Source organism: Nycticebus coucang, chromosome 11 (genome assembly GCF_027406575.1).
Source record: "Nycticebus coucang isolate mNycCou1 chromosome 11, mNycCou1.pri, whole genome shotgun sequence".
In the NCBI taxonomy this organism is placed as follows: Eukaryota; Metazoa; Chordata; class Mammalia; order Primates; family Lorisidae; genus Nycticebus; species Nycticebus coucang.
In genome coordinates this window covers 74059774-74085191 of record NC_069790.1, presented here as the reverse complement: position 1 = coordinate 74085191, position 25418 = coordinate 74059774, and the positions used below count along the sequence as shown (strand labels likewise).

General features: G+C 35.9%; 1 protein-coding gene across 2 annotated transcripts in view; it reads left to right on the top strand.

Annotated features, from left to right (window-relative positions):
• PTPN12 (protein tyrosine phosphatase non-receptor type 12) overlaps positions 1–25418 on the top strand; it is a 110807-nt gene that overhangs the window by 46799 nt on the left and 38590 nt on the right. For both annotated transcript variants that reach the window (XM_053553893.1, XM_053553894.1), the window contains exons 3-5: positions 7520–7596; positions 9578–9673; positions 12130–12168. In XM_053553893.1, coding sequence (XP_053409868.1) covers positions 7520–7596; positions 9578–9673; positions 12130–12168 — 212 coding nt within the window. The remainder of the gene's footprint in view (positions 1–7519; positions 7597–9577; positions 9674–12129; positions 12169–25418) is intronic.

The window sequence follows — 25418 nt, the reverse complement described above, 5'->3', positions numbered from 1 at the left end:
TCCAGGCCAAAGTGTCAGTAGTGCTGAAATTGAGAGCCCTTGCCCTAGAGCAGTGTTTTCAACCATTTTTATCTAATGGCACACTTGAACCTATGGTTAAACTTCCACGGCACACTTGAATTATGTTCATCAAAAAAAAGTTAAAAAAGGGCTGTGCACGTAGCTCAGGGGTGGGTAGGGCGTCCGCCACATATGCCAGGACTGGCGGATTTGAACCCAGCCCCAGCCTGCTAAAAACAATGACAACTGCAAGAACAACAACAAAAAAAAATAGCCAAGCACTGTGGCAGGCGCCTATAGTCCCAGCTACTTGGGAGACTGAGGACTAGAATCGCTTAAGCCTAAGAGTTGGAGGTTGCCGTGAGCTGTGACTACACAGCACTCTACACAGGGCCATAGTTTGAGACTCTGTTTCAAAAAAAAAAAGTTAAGAAAAGAATATACTTAATTGCTTTAAACTTCTTTCAAAAATAATTTAATTAATGATTTTTAAAATTTTTCTCAGCACATCAGTTGAAAGTCTCAGCCCTGGCTTTGGCGCCCGTGGCTCAAGCAGCTAAGGCGCCAGCCACATACACCTGAGCTGGCAGGTTCAAATCCAGCCCAGGCCCGCCAAACAACAATAACGGCTGCAACCAAAAAGTAGCCGGGTGTTGTGGCGGGCACCTGTAGTCCCAGCTACTTGGGAGGCAGAGGTAGGAGAATCGCTTAAGCCCAGGAGTTGGAGGTGGCTGTGAGCTGTGATGCTGCGGCACTCTACCAAGGGTGATAACTTGAGGCTCTTATCTCAAAAAAAAAAAAAAGAAAAGAAAATCTCGGCCCTAGAGCCTGAGCTTTTAATCTCTGTAATCAGAGTAGCAGTTCCTTTCCCCCTTCTACTTAGGTACATTTGGCAAAATTTTCCAGTAAATTTCTAGTTAGTTTGATTTAGAAAATTATATTAAAAGTAATTGTACGAAGAAATGTACTGTTAGAATAAGTCATTAATTTCCTTTGCATGTTTAACATCTCCAGTGCTTATAGAAATAATTTTTAAATAGATTTGAGATACAATTTATATACCATGAAATTTACCAATAAATTTATAATTCAGTGATTTTTTTTTTTTTTTAGTAAGTTTAGAGTTATGCAACAATTAATACAATCCAGGTTAGGAAATTTCTGTCACTTCCACAAAATCTGAAGTCTTCAGTTCTGGGCAACTGTTAATCTGCTTTCTATCTCTATAAATTTTCCTTTTCTGTAAATTGAATATAAATGTAATCATACAGTATGTAGTCTTTGTGACTTCTTTAACTTAGCATGTTTTTAAGATTCATTCATGTTGTAGCATGTATCGGTTCGTTTTCTTTTGTTGGGTAATATCCTGTTATATAGATACATCACATTTTCTTACCCATTCACTGGTTGATAAACATTTTGAATAATGCTGCTGTGAATATTTCCATGCAAGTCTTTATGTGGGCATAGGATTTTGTTTTTCTTGAATGGATACCTAGAAATGGAATTGCTGGGTCTGTGGAAACTTATGTTTCACTTTATAAGAAACTGCTGAACTATTTTCCAAAATGGCTATTACATTTTACATTCCCAACGACAATGTATATGAGGGTCCTAGTTTCTCCACATCCCCATCAATACTTGTTGCTGTCAGTCCTTTTGATTATAGTTATTTTTTAGTGTCTATGTAGAGATATTTCATGGTTCTCATTTACATTTCCTAATGAAAAATGATATTGAGCATCTTTTCATGTACTATTAGCCATTGGTATATCTTTGGTGAAAAGTCTATTCAAATCATTTCCACATTTAAAAAAAATTTTGAGTCATGAGAATTCTTTTTTTTTTTTTTTTTTTTTTTTTTGTAGAGACAGTCTCACTGTACCGCCCTTGGTAGAGTGCCGTGGCGTCATACGGCTCACAGCAACCTCTAACTCCTGGGCTTACGTGATTCTCTTGCCTCAGCCTCCCGAGCAGCTGGGACTACAGGCGCCCGCCACAACGCCCGGCTAGAGTCATGAGAATTCTTAATATATTCTGGATACTGAAGTTAGACCCAGAATTGAGTAATTCCTAAGTACTATTAGGTCATGGGATATCTCTTGAAAGAGCTAAAGTGAGCTAGCATTGAGCTAGCCTTTAGAAGTGGTGGCTCAGAGGCCCCTGTCTATTTTTACGTTAATTATGGAGATTATTTCTCAGAGCTATGATTTAGTAATAGGAAGTTTCTATTTTCTTGGAGGTGACAATGTTTATGTATTTTCTTTCTGTTGTCATAATTTATTAATGTTTGGGGGTGCTATTTTAAAGAATCTTTTCTAAGGCCAAAATTGGCTTTATCTACTTGCAATAGGCTCCTGGGGGATTGTTGTAGCAGTCAGTAAAATGGTGGAGAGGAATGATTGCTTTCATTTTTTTGACATTTAGATTCTTTCTGCTCTTTTTATGATTAGTAATAGCACCAATAGGCAGGGTGGGTCACACAGGTAATGCCACCACTTTGGCAGACTTAAGTCAGGAGCCCAGAAGTTTGAGGTTGCAGTGAGCTCTGATCTTGCCCCTGCACTCCAGCCTGGGCAACAGAGTGAGACCCTCTCTCTAAAAGTAAACAAATTTTAAAAAATAAGAGCAATAATAAAGAATATTAAAACATGACATAAGTAACATAATAGCAATTTTTATATTCTCAGTAATATACTGTACATATAGTATAAGGCAGTAACTATAAAATTTTCTTAGAATTTAATTGGGGAGTTTAAAAATAGGCATATGTAGCTATTTCTATACCCCATTTTGAACTTACTGAATTAAACTTATTGCAAGATATTGGGCTCCATTAATCTCGTATTTTAATTTGCTTTCATAGCTGTTGAATAATTGGGGATGGATGAAATAAATTGGCAAAATGTCGATAATTGTCGAATCTGGGTAATGGATATATGAGCATTCATTATACTGTTCTGTTTTGGTATATGTTTAAAATCTTCTATCCTAGAAAATTTATTTTACAAAGAAAAGCCCAGCTTATATGTAGCCAGCCTGGCACTGTCTTATCATTTGGGAGCCACTATTCTCCCAATCAAAAGTAACATTTACCAAGTACCAAGGGGTAAACCAACTATTGTATTCTACCTTTGACATACTTTAAATGGAGGCACATATGCCATAAGATAATTAATTAGAATCCCTTACTTGCTTAGCAGTCATGTTAAGAGAAAGCTTCATGTAGTTAGTTAACCGTCATTATCTTAACTACTGTGACTATTCTTTTTATTTATCTATGTATTTATTTATTTTGAGACAGAGTCTCACCCTTAGTAGAGTGCTATGACGTCATTGCTCAGAGCCTCCTCCAACTATTGGGCTCAAGCGATTCTCTTTCCTCAGCCTCCCATGTAGCTAGGACTATAGGTGCCTCCCACAACACCCAGCTATTTTTAGAAACAAGGTCTGCTGTGGCTCAGACTGGTCTCAAACCTGTGAGCTCAGGCAGTCTACCCGCCTTGGCCTCCCAGAGTGCTAAGATTATAGGCATGAGCCATCGCGCCTGGCTTTACTATGACTATTCTATTCTTACTTACCAGAAGCGTAGCACATTTTTTTGTATGTGTAGTTACTGTCCTAAATGGCATAAAAATGAGGGGTGGAGAGAGCAGCATATAAGGTGGAGTGAAATAAATGACAGAGCATTGGTAAACATGTATACATTTTGTTTCCTGGAAACATGGTAAGGAGATAAATGGTTTTTATTAGGAGACAGCATGTCTTTCTTATATGTCTCTTCCTATAAATTTACAAAGAAGGTCACATCAAAAATAGACTTATTAATTAAATTAGCAGAACTGAGCCTTAGTGCTATTTATGAAATTTGGGCTTCAAGTCAAGTATAGTGCCTCACACCTTTAATCCTAGCACTTTGGGAGGCTGATGCAGATATTGCTTGAAGCCAGGAATTCTAGACCTGCCTGAGCAAAGCAGTGAGAGTCTGTGTCTATTTAAAAAAAAAAAAAAAATATATATATATATATATATATATATACACCCTGTTTCCCCAAAAATAAGACAGTCTTATTTTAAGGTGTGCTCCCAAAGATGCACTAGGTCTTATTTTCAGGGGACGTCTTATCTTTCCTGTAAGTAGGTCTTATTTTTGGAGGATGTCTTATTTTCGGGAAAACGGGGTGTGTGTGTGTGTGTGTGTGTATGGAGAGAGAGAGAGAAATAAGCTGGTCATGGTGGTGTGTAGCTATAGTCCCAGCTACCAGGAGGGCTGAGGCAGGAGGATTGCTTGAGCCCAGGAATCTGAGGTTGCAGCAAGCTATGATGATATACCACTATTCTCTACCCTGGACAATAGGACAAGACACTATCTAAAAAAAAAAAAAAAAACTACCAATGAAAAATAAGTTATTCATTAGTTGTCCTTTAAGATTTTGCTAAGAATTTTTTTTATTCATGTTTATTACTTTTTTCTTTCTTTTCTTTTTCTTCCTTCTCATCTCTCTTTCCCTTCCCTTCCCCTCTCCTCTCTTTCAGATAGAATCTTAGAATACTGCCCAGGGTGGTCTCAAACTCCTGGACTTAAGTGATCCTCCTGTCCTAGCCTCTGAAGTAGCTGTTATTACAGACAAGTGCCAAGTGTATTTCTTTTTGTGTTTTAACTGCTTTTCATTCATTGTTCATGGATTAGAAGGGATTGTAAAGTGATAACAATAATGACAAGCTGTGGTTCTTTTAAATCTGAAGACAACAAATATTAGGCAGTTTTATTATTTTATGATTTCATAGTCTCAAAGTATCTCCCTCAAATGTTATTAACTACAAAGGGAAAAATAGTAACTTCATAGTGGTGACACCAGCCAATCCCATATTAACCAAGTGACTAAGTGTAACATCACAAGTAATAAGACATATGGATATTATCAGCCCCCAGTATGTTATACTGAGAAGAACAGAAATATTTCTATGATATTCTTAACAAAATTTCATAACCTCATTGTGGTCATAAGAAAAGATCAGTCAAAGCAACTTTTCTATATTGTAGGAGATTAGAAATAATAATTGAATGTAATGTGGGATACTAGAAAGAGAAAAAAGATATTAGAAAAAATTGGTAAAATTTATATAGTCTGTGGTTTAATTAATAGTTTTATACCTGTTAAATTTTTGGCTTTGTTAATTGTCTTATGGTTATGTAAAATGTTAATATTAGAGGAAGCTCAGTGAGAAATAATATGGGAATTCTATACATTATTTTTGTAATTTTTCAACAAATATAAAATTATTTTTAACTAAGTTCCAAACATCAACAGAAACTGGAAAAACTATTTGCATTACTTATGACTGAGGGCTGGCTTTTCTCTTTTTGCATAGACGTCATTGAAATTAGTAAGAATCAGTATATTATGCGTGGAAAATGGGCAAAGGCTATAAACAAGTAGTTTATGGAAAAAGAAATGTACATATGCAGTAAATACATTAAAATACCACTTGCATAATTAAAGAAGTGCAAATTAAAACAAGATATTTTTACTTTTTGGATTGTCAGTGATTAAAAGGTTTGGTAGTACCCAGTTTAGTTACTCTTACTAATGACACATGTGTAAATTGTTACTTACCTTTTAGAAGGCAAGTAGCAATTCCTTTATTAGGAATTTACCTGTCAGCAATGCTGATAACAGATATATGTACAGTAATGTTCATTGTAGTAATGTTTTAACATTAAAAAAATGGCTCATCGGTAGTATAACTACTATAATAAAACATCTACATAGGGTGGCGCCTGTGGCTCAGTGAGTAGGGTTCCCGCGCCATATACCCAGGGTGGATGGTTCAAACCCTGCCCCAGCCAAACTGCAACAACAACAACAAAATAAAAATAGCCAGGTGTTGTGGTGGGCGTGCCTATAGTCCCACCTCCTCAGGAGGCTGAGGCAAGAGAATCGCCTACGCCCAAGAGCTGTAGGTTGCTATGAGCTGTGATACCACAGTATTCTACCGAGGGCAAGAAAGTGAGACTCTGTCTCAAAAACAAAAACTATATAATGAGATTTCCTGTTTAAAAAGGAAGATAGAGAGGTGTGTCTCTGGGAAGAATTTCAAAATATATTATTAACTGAAAAGTAAGAGGATATAGAACACCATGTGCATATAAGATGATTATATTTGTGTAGCTTTTCAAAGTAAATTGATATTTGCATAAAAATAATGTTTTCTAAATAGTGTCTTGTTGGGAAAGAGAGAGCCCCAGAATCAAAGGGCAGGGGAAGACTTATTTTCATCTTACACCTTTTAAGTTCTATTTTTAAAAAATTATATATATATTTACTTTTATTTTAAAAAATTAAAGAAAATATGCTTCATAAAGTAAGTATTTTTTGGACTTTTAAATTTGTTTTATTCTAAATGATATTACCTATTAATAAATATTATTGATCAAGTACAGTATTGAGCACTTTTTATATAATCTAGTTCATTAACTTGTAATTAATTATTACAATTTCATGTAAAATATGAAAGTAGATTTCCTAATGAGTTTGAGAATCAGCCAGTGATTAATATTTGTGAGGTCTAATAATTAAGTTCATGTACCCATTCTAGAAACAGTGCTACATTCCTCATTGCTGATTATCACTATGGTCACCTTCAAAGTACTCCCGTGGGAAGCTAAGCTATGCACCAATGCCAGCACTTGCTCCACTCTTCAAAGCAATTTTGGAACTCTCTTTCTGGAATGACTATCAGAATTGTCATTGTATGACACACATAAACACAGAACAACAATAATGAATCCTACTCAGCAAAGGTATTACCACATGTTGATATGAACATAGCTGTGAGGCATTGAGACACCTTAGTGTCTCAAGTTCATGAAACCTTACCAAGTTGTTTTTATAGTACTGCCAAAATAAGCACATGATGCCAAGTTTGCAAACTTAATTGTTAGACCTCATACAGTAATGGCTCTGATGCTCATTCTACAAAAGGAGTTCCAAAATGGCTTAAAAGTGTAGATTAGGCCTCAGTGACAGGTTCCCAAGAGCGATACTTCAAAGGTGACTGTAGTGATGATACTCAGCAGTGAGGCATGTAGCACTTTTTCTAGGATGAGTTCATGAATTTAATTGTCAGGCAGTACATTGTTTTAGTCACCTGGTATGCTTATTAAAAACCAGAGACTTAAACCCAAGAGTCTGCTATAGTAAACCTGGAGTGATGCCCTGGAATTTGTATTTTTTAAAAGAATTCCAGAGATGATTATGATTGCAAGTTTAATACACTGCTGTATCACTGGCTTTTTTTTGTTTAAGATTTGTTTTATTAAAAAAAAAAAAGATTTATTTTATTTCCTGTCAGTATAATGTTAGAAATTACCCTGCTGATGCCTAGAGTCCATTTTCATTAATTGTTTTTAAAAGTAAGTGCTTTTAATTATCTATATAACTTTCCTTATGCTTCATTAGGAAATACCTATTTGCGTAAAGGACATAATTATAGAATGTCTTTTTTTCCCTTGTAGTTGACCACAGCAGAGTTAAGTTGACTTTAAAGACTCCTTCTCAAGATTCAGACTATATCAATGCAAATTTTATTAAGGTATGTATTAATATTAAATGGTATTTCTCTGCCATATTTAATGTCTTCCTGCATACCAGTTTTTAAAACTTTTGAAATTGCCCACACATGGTACCAACATCGAAAGAAATAAAAATAAAATCACTATCTTGGCACATTTTATGCGTTCTCCTTTTAACCTCCTTATTCATGTTCATAACAGTTTTGCCTTATTTTGCGGTAGCAGCAATAACATTTGTTTTGTTTCTTCCTTTACATTGAAGGCTTACAAATACATTACCTATTACTAAATCATCTTCTCAGTTACTCCTCTGATTTTCTTTTTGTTTGTTTTACTCACCACTATACTAATGAGGAACTCCTCTGATTTTATCTATACAAAAGTACATGGTCATGATCTGTGGAAACCATATAGGTAGTTTCCAGTTTTTCTTGTTAACTAACTTGTTCAGATAGCTTTGTTAACTAGTTATTGGGTCTAATGATATCACTATGAACACCTTTTGTTCTTTTGTCTTAGGATAAATTAATAGGGCTGGAATTACTGGATAATGCAAATTTAAAATTTTAGAACATAGGCCCAGCATGGTGGCTCACTCCCATAATACTAGCACTCTGGAAGGCCAAGGCATGTGGATTACTTGAGCTCAGGAGTTTGAGACCAGACTGAGGAATTGTAACACCCCATCTCTGTAAAATTGCCAGACGTTGTAGTAGGCTCCTATAGTCCCAGCTACTCGGGAGGCTCAGGCAAGAGGATCGCTTAAGGTTGCCATGAACTGTGACGCTATGGCACTCTACCGAGGGTGACAAAATGAGACCCTGTCTCTAAATAAACAAATAAAAATTATAGAACATAAATTGAAAACTTTTGGCCATTGTCACTTTCAAGTGGTGACCCAAATCCAAGATTAAATAGTCTATTTTTTTAATAACCTTTGTTTAGATGCCTTTGATGAAAAGCAGTCAAATTCTTACATAATTTTCAATAGAGATAGATGCAAACTGCCACATGATTAAGTTTAAATACAAGGCTTTAATTTGTTCCATCAGTCATTCTTTGTTTCTGAATCTTACTAGTTATATGACAGTATAATTTTCAGTCATTTATGTGTTATTTATACATACTTTAATATTATATTTTGTTGACAAATATTAAGTGGTAAGAGTTTTTATGATAAAATTAATATCTATGCCAACACTGAACAGTCATGGTTTCAAATAATTCCTCTTTCCACAAAATCAATTTTATTATAATTATGATAAAAAATTAATAGATTAAACAAAAACCAGTAAATAAATGGTTTGCTGTTTTAGATGTTTATGTTCATGTCAGTTTTAATTGTAGTTAATGGTACTGATTCATTGTATGACTCAGTTATGTGGTAGTTTTGGTATTTTAGTTACTTATCCTGTTGGATATATTTTCTGTTTGTTGTATAAAACCTTCATAGTATATACTTAATAAACTTTTAAGTTGAATAGATAATTGAAGATATCTATGGATAACTAAGGAAGAACTATTAACTAGTTTTAGTATCGATTTTAGAATCACTGTATGTTTTTATATTTCTGCTAGCTTTGTTAACTAGTTATTGGGGCTTTTGTTTTTAATTCCTAGGTAAATAATAATTTCAATTAATATAATTTGTTCCATCAGTCATTCTTTGTTTCTGAATCTTACTGGTTCTATGTTGGTATAATTAGTATAATTGAAATTGGTCCTTAATTATCAATTCTGTGATAATTGATATCTAATAAACATACAAAAGTAGTAGTTTATATCTAATAAACATACAAAAAGTAGTGATAGTTACCAAAAGCAGAAGTGAACTAAATACATTTTGCCATGGCTTTATGTACTGTGAAATAAACATTATTTAGAAATGCTTTAAGTAAAAACAACAGTATTATTGATAAAATTTGAAACCTTCAAATTTAGGTAATAAAATACTTTTGGTAATAAAATGAGAAATGTAAAAGTTGTTTTTAACCATTTTAGGGTGTCTATGGGCCAAAAGCATATGTGGCAACCCAAGGACCCTTAGCAAATACCGTAATAGATTTTTGGAGGATGATATGGGAATACAATGTTGTAGTAAGTAATTTACTTTTCATAATATATTTTGAGAAGTATATATGTAATGACATAGGATGTTTTACTGAATAAAAAATGAGAGATAGTTTAGCTATCTGATGTGTTTAATTACAGTTTGTGTTACTAAAAAGGCAGAAACTGATTTTTAGGATATCATTAAGTTCTCACAAACTAGTCTAAGCATTTTAAGAATATGTGATAGGACCAGGCCTGGTTCAAGCCTATAATCCCAGTACTTTTAAAGGCTAAATCAGGAGAATGGCTTCAGGCCAAGGGTTTGGGACCAAACTGGGCATCATAGTAAGACCTTGTCTCTTCAACAGATAAAAAAAATTAGCTGGGCCTAGGAGTACACACCTGTAGTCCCAGCTACTCGAGAGGCTAAGGCAGGAGGATTGCTTGAGCCTAGGAGTTAGAGGTTGCTATCAGCTATGATGATGCCACTGAACTCTAGCAGGGTGACAGAGTGACACTTATCTCAGAAAAAAGTGAGTTGAGATACTGCACAGAGCTGCCCTGTACTACTGTGTATCACCTTGGGAACGCAAGCATTTGTTTGTAATAGGCTTTTTTATGGATTTATAATGATCCTGAAACACTGGCATCCTGTTAGTCTTTGAAAGCTTAGTAAAATGAGAAAATTCTAGTTCTTAGTTTTTGCTGTTATTTCATTTTAAAAATAGATGTACAAAAAAGTAAAAAGTAAAATTATATGTCTTTGGAGATTGACTGGGAAAGGGCATGAAGAAACTTTCTGGATGATGGAACCATCTAGTATCTTGATAGGAGTTTGTGTTCTGCAGAGGTATGCATTTGTCAAAACTTAGGGAGAATGTTTACTTAAGATTTGTACATTTCATTATATGTGAAGTTTACCTCAATATGTAAAATTTTTATATTGTAAACAATATAAATACAGTATGAAAATTAATGAGTTCTAGATAATGATATGCATGCTAAAGCATGTAGGGGAAAGTGTACTGATGTCCTCAATTTACTTCGCAATGCATAAAATTAATACTGAGCTGGCTATGTGATAAAAAAATTACAGTGACGTATTAATGGTAGAATATAGATAACTATGCAGTATTTACTATAAAAATCTTTCAACATTACTTACTGTATGTTTGAAAGTTTGCCTCGTAGGCTGAGTGTGGTGGCTCACACCTGTAATCCCAGCACTCTGGGAAACCAAGATGGATGGATCACCTGAGCTCAGGAGTTTGAGACCAGCCTGACCAAGAGCAACCCGGTCTCTACTAAAACTAGAAAAACTAGCCCATTAATGTGGTGAGCACCTGTAGTCCCAGTTACTTGGGAGATTGAAGAAAGAGCAGCATTGAGGTTGCTGTGAGTTATGATGACTCTAAAACACTCTACCAGGGCAACTGAGTGAGTCTCTGTCTAAAAAGAAAAAGTTTGCCTTGTAAAATGTTGAAAGGGGAAGCAAATTTAATAACCTTTATTTATTTTTTGAGACAGAATCTCACTTTATCACCCTTTGTAGAGTCCCATGGCATCATCTTAGCTCACAGCAATCTCAAACTTCTGAGCTCAGGCCTCCCTAGTAGCAGGGACCCTACAGGCAGCCAGCACAACACCTAGCTATTTTTCAGAGACGGGGTCTCTCTCTTGCTCAGGCTGGTTTCAAACTCCTGAGCTTAACCAATCCACATGCCTCGGCCTTCCAGAGTGCTGGGATTACAGGCGTGAGCCACCACGCCTGGCCATAATGTTTATGTTTAAAGATGTTTTTAAATTAAGTACTGTCGCGATCGCATAAATGATCACAGATTGACAGTACAAGCTGCAAGAGGCTATCCTGCACCTAGCTAACAATATGTGCAGGATAGTCCGGAGCACTTCTCACAGAGTCCTTTTATTGAGAAGATACATAATGAGTGGTTACTTGGCAGCTTGCCTCCAAGTGATAAGAGATTTCCAGGATTGCCAGGAGAATGTCTTATTCTCAACAGTTCCTCAGAGTTACGAGATTGGTGGCTGTTACAATAAGCCTGATGTACAATCCTCTACATGTTACTGTCCTCTACAAAGTACATACATCATTTAAGAAAATCTATGAAATGTATTTTAGTTAATAGTGCCGTATAATTAGAGAACTATCCTAAAAGTGATATATTAATATAATTTGAAACGTAAATTTGTAAGATTCACATAATTTAACTCGTACCAAATAAATCATGTTCACTGGAACAATTTGATTTGTTGCTATCCAGTCATCTAATAGCAAGGTGTTGCTATCCACCTTGCTATTGGAAGGTGTGGTTCTGATAATTTCTTTAACTTATACTTTTAATATTAAAACCACTTTTTTAGACAGAGTATACTTCTGCTCATGTTAAACAGTAATTCTTGAAATTTGTTTTTTATTAAAAAGTAAAATTGTGTTTAACTAATGTGTTGTCATCTCACTCACCAACGCTGCTTCCTTTTAGATCATTGTAATGGCTTGTCGAGAATTTGAGATGGGAAGGGTATGTATTCCTGTTCCTCTTACTACTTCATTTCGAGGGAGAAATATTCCTGGTCTATTATTATTATTATTATTATTGTAATTATTATCTGAGCCTAGATAGTTAAAGTAGATAATTTTATTTTGGGATTTGATACAAGGAACAAAATACTCTAAAAATATTCTAAAGTGTGTAAGGGTTTTTTTGTCTATTTATTTCAACATTTTGTAAGTATATTTTATGATATATAGGTATACCTCAGAGATAACTGCATGTTCAGTTCCTGACCACCACAATAAGGCAAATATTGAAATAAAGCAATTACTACAATAAAACAACTCATACAATTTTGTTTCCCGTTGTATATAAAACTTATTAATATGTTTACACTATACTATAATCTATTAAGTGTTCTATAGCTTTCATTGTGCCTAAAATGTGTGGCTTAATTTAAAAATACTTCATTGCAACAGCAAGTTAACAGTCATCTGAGCCTTCCATGAGTCAATCTTTTCAGTGGCAGAAGATCTTGCTTCAATATTGATGGCTGCTCCCTGATGAGGGTGTTGGTTGCTGATGATTTGAGTAGCTATGGCAATTTATTAAAAGAAGACAACAGTGAACTTTGTTTCATCAATTGACTCATCTTTCATGAAAGATTCTCTGTACCATGTGATGCTTTTTGATACCATTTTATCAGTAGAACTTCTTTTAGAGTTGGAATCAATCCCCTCAAGCCCTGTCACTGTTTCATAAACTTAAGTTTATGGAATATTCTAAATCCTTTGTTGTAATTTCAACAATGTTCACAGCATCTTCTCTGGGAGGATCTAGAGAAACCACTTGATTATCTCATCCATAGGAAGTAGTTCTTATCCATTAAGGTTTTGTCATAAGAGTGCAGCAATTCAGTCACATCTTCTGGCTTTACTTGTAATTCAAATTCTCTTGCTGTTTATACTACATCTGCAGTTATTTCCTCCACTGAAGTCTTGAACTCTTCAAAGTCATCCATGAGGGTTACAATGAACTTTTTCCAACCTCCTTTTAATGTTGACATTTTGACCTCCCATGAATCATAAATATTTTTAATTGCATCTATTATAGAACAGTAAATCTTTTCATTAAAGGTGTTCAATGTATTTTCCCCAGTCTATTAAAGTAATCATACATATGGCAGGTGTAGCCTTACAAAATCTATTTCTTAAGTAGTAAGACTTGAATGTCAAAATTACTTTGTCCAATGGGCTACAGAATGGATATTTGTTAGCAGGCATGAAAACAACATTAGTCTCCTTGGACGTCTCCATCAGAGCTTTTGGGTAACTGACCAAGTGCTTATCAATGAGTAATAATTTGAAAAGAATCTCTTTCTGAGCAGTAGATTTCAACACTGGGCATAAAATATTCAATAAATCATGCTGTAAACAGATGTGATGTCATTTAGGCTTTGTTCCATTTGTAGGGTATATTTGATGTGATTCTTAGGAGTTCTGTGATTTTTGGAATGGTAAATGAGCATTCAATGTAAAGTAGCCAACTACATTAACACCTAAAGTTAGCCTGTCCTTTGTAGCTAGACATTGACTTCATTTCTCTATTTATGTAAGTCCTAGATGCCATTTTTTCCCCAATATAGAGCTGTTTTGTCTATAGTGAAAATCCATTGTTTAGGGTAGCTGATTTCATTAATAATGTTAGCAGATCTTCTGGATAACTTCTTGCAGCTTCTATATCAGCACTTCCTGCTTTGCCTTGCTTATACTTCCATGTTCTAAAGACAACTTCTTTCGTAAAACCATATGAACCAACCTTTGCTAGCTGCAGACTTTTCTTCTGCACCTTCATTGCCTTCTCTGAAGTCTTGACCACTTCAAAGTCATCCATGAGAGTTAGAATGTACTTTTTCCAAACTTCTCCTCAGCCTTCATAGAATTGAAGAGAGTTAGGGCCATCCTCTGGTTTAGACTTTGGCTTACGGAACTGTTATGTCTGGTTTAATCTTCTATCCAGAACTATTATAACTTTCTCATATCATCAATAGGGCTGTTTCACTTTTTCTGATTATTCATATCCTCACTGGAGTAAGTAACACTTTTAATTTCCTTCAAAAATGTGTCCTTTATGGCTGAATGCGGTGGCTCCTAGCACTCTGGGAGGCCGGGGCAGGTAGATCACCTGAGCTCAGTTTGAGACCAGCCTAAGCAAGAATAAGACCCCATCTCTACTAAAAATGGAAAGAAAAAAACTAGCAAGATGTTGTGGCGGGCACCCGCAGTCCCAGCTACTCGAGAGGCTGAGCCACAGGGATCACTTGAGCCTAAGACTTTGAGGCTGTTGTGAGCTATGACGCAGTGGCACTCTATCTAGAGCACAGGGTAAGACTCTAATAAAAAGAATTTTTCCTTTGCATTTACAGTTTGGCTAACTGGCTAGCTATTGGCCTCTCTCAGCTTTCAATGTGTCTTTCTCACTAAGCTTAATCATTTTTATATTTTGACTTAAAGTGTGAGCAGTGTGACTCTTAATTTTACCTACCACTTGGAAGCCATTGTAGAATTTATTAGCTTAATGTCTATGTTGTCATGTGGAGACCCAAGAGGAAAGAGAGGGGAGAGAGATGGTGGAATGGCTAGTTGGTAGAGCAGTCAGAGTGCATGCAACATTAATCAATTAACTTTGTCTCCTTAAATGGGTACAGTTTGTGGCATCCCAAAACAATTACAGTAGTAACATCAAAGGTCAGATCACTTTTACAGCTTTAATAATAATGAGTTTAAAATACTGTGAGATTTATCAAAATGTGACACAGAGACCTGAAGTGATCACATGCTGTTCTAAAAATGGGACTAATATAGTTGGTTAATAATGCAAGGTTGCCACAAACCATTGATTTGTAAAAAATGCAATTATCTGTGGAGCACAATAAAACAAAGTACAATGAAACAAGATGTGTCTGTACTTAAAAGAACTGACTAGATGTATATTGTTACTTAGTAATCTTTGAATACTTAGTAGTTGTAAGTAGGACATTATGGACTGAAGTGGAGTAATAGTATGAAATTGAGCAAATAAAAATGTGTTAAATAAAATAATTCTGATTAACATTAATTTGTAGTTTAAATTTTTGATTAGTCTATTTCCAAATACCACACAGTGTTTTTTGTGTGTTTGTACTATCTTTTTAAACATTGGTATTTTTATGCCGTGTACAAGTGAAATTTGTTTCAAAACCATTATAATGTATTTCATTTTCTTTGGGGCTATGGTGAAGGGAGTTGTGTCTTTAATTAACCTCTCAATTTGGCTGTTGTTGGCACATACAAAGGCTACTGCCTTGTGGACATTGATTTTATATCCTGAGACATTACTGTATTTTTTTATGACTTTCAAGAGTATTGTGGTTGAATCTTTGGGGTTCTCTAAGTATAAGATCCCATCATCGGCAAAGAGGGAAAGTTTGACCTCCTCTGCTTCCATTTGTATGCCCTTTATTTCCTTGCCTTCCCTAACTGTATTGGCTAGAACTTCCAGCACAATGTTGAATACTAATGGTGACAGAGGACAAACTTGTCTGGTTCCAGTTCTAAGAGGAAAAGCTTTCAGTTTTACTCCATTCAGTAAAATATTAGCTGTGGGTTTGTCATAGATAGCTTCAGTCAGTTTAAGAAATGTGCCACCTATGCCAATACTCCTCAATGTTCTAATTAGAAAAGGATGCTGGGGTGCCTGTGGCTCAGTCGGTAGGGCGCCGGCCCCATATACTGAGGGTGGCGGGTTCGGACCCGGCCCCGGCCAAACTGCAACCAAAAAATGGCCTGGCGTTGTGGCGGGCGCCTGTAGTCCCAGCTACTCGGGAGGCTGAGGCAGGAGAATCGCTTAAGCCCAGGAGTTGGAGGTTGCTGTGAGCTGTGTGAGGCCACGGCACTCGACCGAGGGCCATAAAGTGAGACTCTGTCTCTACAAAAAAAAAAAAAAAAGAAAAGGATGCTGGATTTTACCGAACGCTTTTTCTGCATCTATCGAGAGGATCATATAGTCTTTTGTTTTACTTCTGTTGATGTGGTGAATAACATTTATACACTTACGTATATTAAACCAACCTTGCATTCCTGAGATGAAACCTACTTGATCATGATGTATGACTTTTTTGATGATAAACTGTAATCTATTGGCTAGGATTTTGTCAAGAATTTTTGCATCTATATTCATGAGTGAAATTGGTCTGAAATTCTCCTTTTTAGTTGGATCTTTTCCTGGTTTTGGTATCAGGGTGATGTTTGCTTCATAGAACGCGTTGGGTAAGATTCCTTCCTCTTCAATCTTTTGGAATAATTTCTGCAGTACAGGAATAAGGTCTTCTTTGAGGTTTGATAAAATTCTGGTGTGAAGCCATCTGGAGCAGGGCATTTTTTTTATTGGGAGATTTTTTTATTATTTCTTAGATTACAGTGCTCGAGATTGGTCTGTTCAGGAGAGCTATTTCATCTGGGCTAAGTCTAGGGAGAGGGTGTGATTCCAAATATTGATCCATATCCTTCACATTGTCAAATTTCTGGGCATAGAGTTTCTTCTAGTATTCAGAGATAATCTCTTGTATCTCTGTGGCATCCGTTGTTATTTCCCCTTTATCATTTCTGATTGAGGTTACTAGAGATTTTACTTTTTTATTTCTAGTTAGACTGGCCAAAGGTTTATCTATTTTATTAATTTTTTCAAAAAACCAACTCCTTGTTTCATTAATTTTCTGAATGATTCTTTTGTTTTCAATTTCATTAATCTCTGATTTAATTTTGGATATTTCTTCTGCTGGATTTAGGCTTAGATTATAATTTTACCAGTTCCATCAGATAGTTTGTGAGTTTGTTGATGTGTTCTGTTTCTGTTTTTTGAATATAGGCTTCTAAAGTGATAAGTTTTCCTCTCAGGACCGCTTTTTGGTGTATCCAATAGGTTTTGGTAGCTTGCGTCTTCATTGTTGTTACGCTTAAGGAAGTTAATGATTTCCTTTTTTATTTCTTCCTACATTCAACTGTCATTCAACATAAGGTTATTTAACTTCCATGCCTTTGTGTGAGGTTGAACGTTTTTGTTGGAGTTGAGATCCACTTAGTGCCTTGTGATCTGAGAAGATGCAAGGTAGAATTTCAATTCTTTTGATTCTGTTGAGGTTTGTTTTGTGTCCTAGGATATGATCAATTTTGGAGAATGTTCCATGGGACGATGAGAAGAATGTATATTCTTTATCTTTGGAATGGAGTGTTCTATATACATCTATCAAGCACAGTTGTTCTAGGGTCTCATTTAAATCTCTAATATTTTTGTTTGATTTCTGTTTAGAGGATCTGACCAGCTCTGAGAGAGGGGTGTTAAAGTCCCCTGTTATTATGATGTTATTGCTCAGACTAAGCAAGGTCTGTTTCAAGAATCTGGGAGCATTTAAATTGGGTGCATAAATATTTAAAATTGAAATGTCTTCTTGTAATTTTCCCTTGACCAATGTGAAGTGACCATCATTGTCTTTTTTGACTTTGGTTGCTTTAAATCCACGTTTTCTGAAAATAAGTTTGCAACCCCTCTTTTCTTCTGAATTCCTTTTGCCTGAGAAATTGACTGCCAACCCTTAACTCTTGAGTTTTAATTTGTCTTTTGATGTGAGGTGTGTTTCCTGCAGACAGCAAATAGATGGCTCGTGTTTTTTAATCAAATCAGCCAATCTATGCCTCTTCAATGGGGAATTCAAGCCATTGACATTTATTGAGATAATTGATAAGTGTGGTAGCATTCTATTCAGCTTATTTGAAAGTCCATTGCTTAGTTTTATCTTTTGCATCATTGTGGAAACTAGGGTCTGTCTTTTAAGTTCTGGATGTTTACTTTGCTGAAAGTCCATTGTGATGGTCAGTGTGTAGAATAGGTTGAAGTATTTCCTATAAAGCTGGTCTTGTTGTAGCAGATTTCTTCAATGTTTGCATATCAATAAAAGATTTGATTTCTCCATCAATTTTAAACCTTAACTTAGCAGAATATAGAATTCTGGGCTGGAAATTGTTCTGTTTAAGAAAACTGAAGATAGGCGGCGCCTATGGCTCAGTGAGTAGGGCGCCAGCCCCATATGCTGAGGGTGGCAGGTTCAAACCCAGCCCCAGCCAAACTGCAACAAAAAAATAGCCGGGCATTGTGGCGGGCACCTGTAGTCCCAGCTGCTCGGGAGGCTGAGGCAAGAGAATCGCGTAAGCCCAAGAGTTAGAGGTTGCTGTGAGCCGTGTGACGCCACAGCACTCTACCCGAGGGCGGTACAGTGAGACTCTGTCTCTACAAAAAAAAAAAAAGAAAACTGAAGATAGATGACCATTGTCTTCAGGTTTAAAAAGTTTCATTAGAAAAGTCCACAGTCACCCTGATAGATTTGCCCCTGTAGGTCAGTTGGCACTTAGACCTGGCAGCTTGCAAAACCTTTTCTTTTGTCCTGACTTTAGATAGTTTCAGCACAGTGTACTTTGGAGAAGCCCTATTTGAATTGAGGCGACCAGGGGACCAGTATCCCTCTGAGAGGAGTATGTCTAAATCTTTGGTGATATTTGGGAAGTTTTCATTTATAATATTCTCTGGAATGGCTTCCATTCCTCTGGGGCATTCTTCTCACCCTTCAGGGATACCTATAACTTGTATATTTGAACGCTTCATAGAGTCCCATAATTCTGTCAGTGAACGTTCTGCTTTCTCTCTCTTTTCTGCCTCTTTAACTATCTGAGTAATCTCAAGAGCTTTATCCTCTGCCTCTGAGATTCTTTCTTCTGCATGATCTCTAATCTGTTGTTGATACTTTCTGTTGCATCTTTAAGTTCCCTAATTGCTTCATTCCCTTCAGCTCTTCTATATCCTTACTATATTCTTCATATCATTCGTCTCTTATTTGACTCTATTTTGGGGTTTCTTTTTGGTTATTTTCCACTTTCTCAACAATTTCCTTCATTGTTTTCATCATCTGTATTTTAAATTCCCCTTCTGTCATTTCTAACATTTCTTTATAGGAGGAATCCTCTGCTATAGCTACCTCACGATCCCTAGAAGGGGTTACTCTGAACTGGTATTTCATGTTGCCAGGATTTTTCTGCTGATTCTTCTTCATGAGGGCTTTCTTGTATCTGTTTCTTTAGCCTAATTTTCCTCTCACTTCTTGCTCTTTAAGTTTCTGTGCCTCTGGCCTAAAGTTTTAATGAGTCCTTTTGGTATAGGACCAGAAGGATGAGAAGATTGAAGAGCAAGAAGGGAAAAAAGATTTTAAAGAGAAAGAAGAAGGGGTGAATAAAAGGAAATATTGACAAGAAGAAGAAAGGCACCAAAAGAAGGAAACAGGAGTAATATAGATGTATAGTAGGGTACTATCTAACCCAGCCTTAAAAACTCCCCAACCTCTGGGGGTGCTGGGATGGGTGGTTCCCTTGAGGTCAACAGCTCTTTGCCAGCTGGATCAGACACAATACCCCACCTCCACCAGATATGGAGGAAAGACAAAAATACTATAAATCAAACCAAAACATATAAGCAAAAACCCTTATGGGATAAAATTGGGGGAAAAAAGAAAAAAAAACAATAGGTGCAGAAACACTGGCAAAAATGAAATTCTAATTGTTAAGGGAAAAAGGGAAGATTGTATTTAAACTAGAATAGTGAAAAAAAAGGGAGAAAAAAGAGCAAAAAGGAAAAAAATCAAAAGATGTCAAGGAAAAATGTTGAAATTAAGGAAAAAAAAAAAAAATCCCCAAACCGAACAGTATATATATCCTGCTGAATAGTGTCCGGGCAACAGGTGATCTGACGTATGAGATTTGGATTGCAATATTCATACAGCTGTTCGATATGGAGCCTGGAGGCCTCAGCTGGTCTCTCAGACCCTGCAGGCTTGGGAGCCCAAATGTCTCCTTAGCCCACTTAAAAGACACTCCAAACTATAAACCTTGGACAAGCAGAAGCTTTCCAAGGAGAGCACTTATCGCTGGGATCTCTCCTGGTGTGGCTGCCCACTCCAGTGCGCCAAATCCAGACTCCCTTTATGCCCCTGAGGGCCAAGGCTGTTAATCTGCCACACTTGGATCTCCGCACTTCCCCGGCATCTCAGTCCCCGCCTTTGGGCAGCTCAGTCACGAAATTACTTGGCCAAGGTCTCCCCGCTGATCTCCGCACTGCAACATGCAGGGGCAGCTCTCCCACAGCAGCTGTCCCGGCAGCCCACAGCTGAACGATATTAGCTCCCCTCCAGCTCAGCAGCTCAGTCAGGGGCCCCAGACAATGCCCAAAGTTGTCTGCACACCTGCCCAAGGTCTCCCAAGGCAGTTCAATCGAGTGCCTAAGTCCAAAAAACCAAAACAACCCACAGGTAAAGCTTTTCCTGCTTACAGTCTCACTGTTGCTATGGTTACAGCTGTGGGCAGCCTCCAACCGAACAAACATACCCACCACTTGCCAGTTTTCCACCGCTTCTGTCCTCCTCGTGCGGTCCAGAAGTATCTCACTGACTTCCTGTGTCACTGAAGGGAAGCCTCTGGGCAAAACCCACTGGACAGAGATGCCTGGAGTCTTCTCTCCCCACTCTCACTGCACCTGGCTGCAAAGAAGCTGCTACTCGGCCACTGTCTTAGTTCAGTCTCCCGAACTAAGTATTCCTAATGAAATACTTAGTAATATACCTAACAAGAGGTGAAGGACCTCTATAAAGAAAATTATGAAACCTTAAGAAAGGAAATAGCAGAGGACTTTAACAAATGGAAGAACATACCATGCTCATGGCTGGGAATAATCAACACTGTTACGCCATCCCTATTAAAATACCAACATCCTATTTTCAAGACTTGGAAAAAATGATTCTGTATTTTGTATGGAACCAGAAAAAACCCTGTATAGCTAATGCAGTTCTTAGTAATAAAAACAAAGCCGGGGTATCACCATAGCAGATTTTAGGCTGTACTACAAGGCTATAGTGGTCAAGACAGTATGGTACTGGCACAAAAATAGAGGCATAGACATTTGGAATCAAACAGAAAACCAGGAAATGAAACCAGCAACTTACAGCCACATAATCTTCGATAAACCTAATAAGAACGTCCACTGGGGAAAAGACTCCCTATTCAATAAATGGTGCTGGGAGAATTGGATATCCACATGTAAAAGACTGAAACTGGACCCGCACCTTTCTCCACTCACAAAAATTGATTCAAGATGGATAAAGGACTTAAATTTAAGGCATGAAACAATAAAAATCCTCAAAGAAAAAATAGGAAAAACACTGGAAGATATTGGCCTGGGAAAAGACTTTATGAAGAAGACTGCCATGTCAATAGCAACAACAGGAACAATAAAGGGCATTTAATTAAATTGAAAAGCTTGTGTACAGCCAAGGAGACAACAACCAAAGCAAATAGACAATCTACTCAATGGGAAAGGATATTTGCATATTTTGAATCAGATTAAAGTTTAATAACTAGGATCTATACAGAACTTCAATTAAAGAACTTCAATTAATCCACAAGGAAAAAAAACAACAATCTCATATCAATGGGGAAGAGAGAGAATCTTCTCTAAAGAAGACAGACAAATGGCCAGCAAAAACATGAAAAAATGCTCATCATCCTTAATTATTAGAGAAATGCAAATTAAAACCACCCTGAGATATCATCTAACCCCAGGGAGAATGGCTTGTATCAGAAAATCTCCAAACTGCAGATGCTGGCGTGGATGTGGAGAGAAAGGAACACTTTTACACTGCTGATGGGACTGCAAACTAATACAACTTTTTTGGAAGGAAGTATGGAGAAACCTCAATGAACTCATCCTAGACCTCCCATTTGATCCTGCAATCCCATTACTGGGCATTTATGCAGAAGGGAAAAAACCCTTTTATTATAAAGATACTTGTACTAGGCTGTTTATTGCAGCCCAATTTACAATCGCTAAAATGTGGAAACAGCCAAATGCCCTTCAACCCAGAAATGGATTGGCAAGCTGTGGTATATGTATACCATGTGGAATATTATTCAGCTATTTAAAAAAATGGAGATTTTGCAGCATTTGTACTAACCTGGATGGAGGTGGAACACATTATCCTTAATTAAGCATCACAGGAATGGAGAAGTATGAATCCTATGTATTCAACTTTGATATGAAGACAATTAATGACAATTAATGACATGGTGGGGCATGGGGGGAAGGGTAAGGAAAAGAAAAAAAAAGAAGAAAGAAAATAGTGCCTAATTCTCACATAAATTGGATTCGATTTTGACTAAAGTACATTACTTAAACATTAATTTTTACTTCAATTTGTTAATATGTTTAGGATACAGGATACTGCATCCTCATAAGTGAATTATGTTTGTAATTTCCCCTTTATAATAATATATTTTTTCCAATTTTAATATCAGGTGTATCCAGATTAAGTACAATGATTTTGTAGTATTTCTTCTTTTTTTATTGTGTATAAGATTTGGCATGATCTGTTTTTTGAAATTATCTTTTATTTTTATTTATAAATATTATCTATTCTTTGATACAAGTTGATTGATGATAGTTAATCCATACTGAACCTCAGAGTCAAAGCATTCTATAATAGACATACTCTTATTTGACAATGTGAATGTTAACTTTCTTTGCATTACTATTATTATCATTGCTTAATAGATCATTGCAGCAATCGTCTGATTTCTGAATGTATTTGTCTCTTTGCGAGGTTTTTGTTTCTGGTTCCTATCTTAAACATTGTTATTGTTGTTAAATTTTGAGCCTTTTTAATTTTCTGAAGGCAAAAAGTAGAAGCCTAATGAACACATGTATATATGCAAATAAAAGAAAATAAAATAAAAATCATTATAATGTTCTATAGCATATATTCTTAAGTCCTCGTATTAGTAAGTGATAATATATTTACAGACAATAGGTATTTAAACAAAACTATAAGTGTGGCTTTCTGTACACATGACATACAAATCAAATTTAAAAGCTCAAATTAGATCTCACATATGACCACTACTAGGCATATACCCAGAAGAAAAAAAAGAATCATTTATCATAAGGGTATTTGCACCAGAATGTTTATTGCAGCTCAGTTTACCTAAATCCATCTGTTCAGGAATGGATCAATAATTTGTGGTGTATGCATACTGTGGAATACTATTCAGCCATAAAAAGATGGTGACTTCATATCTTTTGTATTATCCTGGATGGAGTTGAAATACATTCTTCTTAGTAAAGTATCACAAGAATGGAAAAACAATTCTCTAATGTATTTAATTCAATTTAGTACTATTATGAAACCAGTAGATGACCTGATGCATGCCCACATAGGAGAAAAACTCACTTCAATTCAAGTTGGGGGGGAAGGATAATGAAGGAGGGGAATAGGAGAGGGGGGTGGGGTGTTCCCACTGAATGGGCATGGTATGGGGATGTTTGATACACCTTTTGAGTGTGGGACAACCAATAAAATCAAATATCTTGACCTGGTTGTTTGTACCTTCACATTAACCTAAAATTCAAAAAAAAAAAAATCAAATTTAAATTACATAGTAATTTTAATTGAGGTTTTCTTATACGAACATGATTTGTTAATGTTAAATAAAGTTATAAAAAGTTTTTTTTTAGTAAGAGATACATTTATTGCTAAAGCAAGGTAATCTATTTTTCAGTTATGTATAATATAGTAATATTGGGAAACCTTATTTTAATCATTTATTTCATTACTGTCAAACACATTTTACTAATATGAACTAATGCGGGACAGAAAATGAAAAATCTTCTATCAGTATCTTTTTCCCAACAGCATATAGTCACTTCATAAAGTCTGTGTCACATTTTGGTAATTCTTGCAATATTTCATACATTTTCCTTATTATGTCTGTTTTTATGGTGATCTATGAAGGGGGTAAGAAAAATCTAAGTCTACAAAATATAAAAACTGAGAAATATCAATAATCAAGTTATCTGTTTAAAGTATTGTCCATGTGCACTTTAGTACTATTACTAATCATTCTTCAAGGAAATTTTTCATACTCCTAATGCTTTTTTAAAGTTACTATTAAGGTTAAAAATTTTCTCTTTTTTCAGTCTATTAATAATTTCATACTGTGCATCAGTAGTAGTATTTGATGAAAATTAAGTTGTATAGCATACAAAATTTTAGAAAGCTGAAGTTTTGTGATTTGTACGGTCTTAGTAGTAGATGGTGAATGAGTTAGAACCTATGAAATTTGGGGGTGAACTTGACTTTTCTTGACTTTAAATGTGACTCAATGGAAAGATAATGAAATCAGGCTCATTATCTAGTGGCTCACACCTGTAATCCTAGCACTCTGAGAAGCAGAGGTGAGAGGATTCCTTGAACTTAGGAGTTCAAGACCAGCCTGAGCATGAGTGAGACCCCCACCCCATCTCTACTAAAATTAGAAAAAAAATAAGCCAGGTGTTGTGCACCTGTAGTTCCAGTTACTTGGGAGGCTGAGGCAGGAGGATCACTTGAACTCAGGATTTTAAGGTTGTTGTTAGCTGGACTAACACCATGGCACTCTAGCCTGGGCATCTCCAAAAAAAAAAAAAAAAACAAGAATGAAGTCAAATAAACCTTCCTTTTACTACCATTTTGATCATGGTGCAGTACAGTTCGATCTGAGCTTTAGTTTCTTCATCTCTGAAATGAAAATAATACCCATCTTGCAGTATTAGAGATTATGCACATATGAGACTTTATGCATAGTCTTTGATATTGTTATAGTTTTATACTGATGATATAAATACCAGCAACTATCCTTAATTACTGTTCATCTGAATGAAGGACCTCTTATTTACACAGCTTTCAGCTCTTACCTGAATGACTCTTTTGTAACTTGTTTTCTGTTTGTTTCAAGATATTAAAACTTTCCTAGGTAGAAGACCAAAAAAATTTAAATGCCCTCAACAATAATTTAATTGTATCATTTTGTATAAACTTCTCTTGATAAAATGTTTAAGGATTACCTATGATTTTGAGCCTTTAATGTATTTATTCATAGTATTTAAGCTAATCTGACATTCTAGCCTTTGCCCTGTGAGTGGTACTCCACTTACTATTTTTGGAACTATTATAATTTAACTAGAAATTCATGAACTGATACATTTCCTACTGCTAAAAGGTTTATTGAAACTAAACAGTCACTTATCCTTCGTTTTATTGGGTCTAGATAACAATATTGGGTGATTTCTTAGCATCTGAAACACTATCTTCTATAAAGTTATTAGGCTTTTCG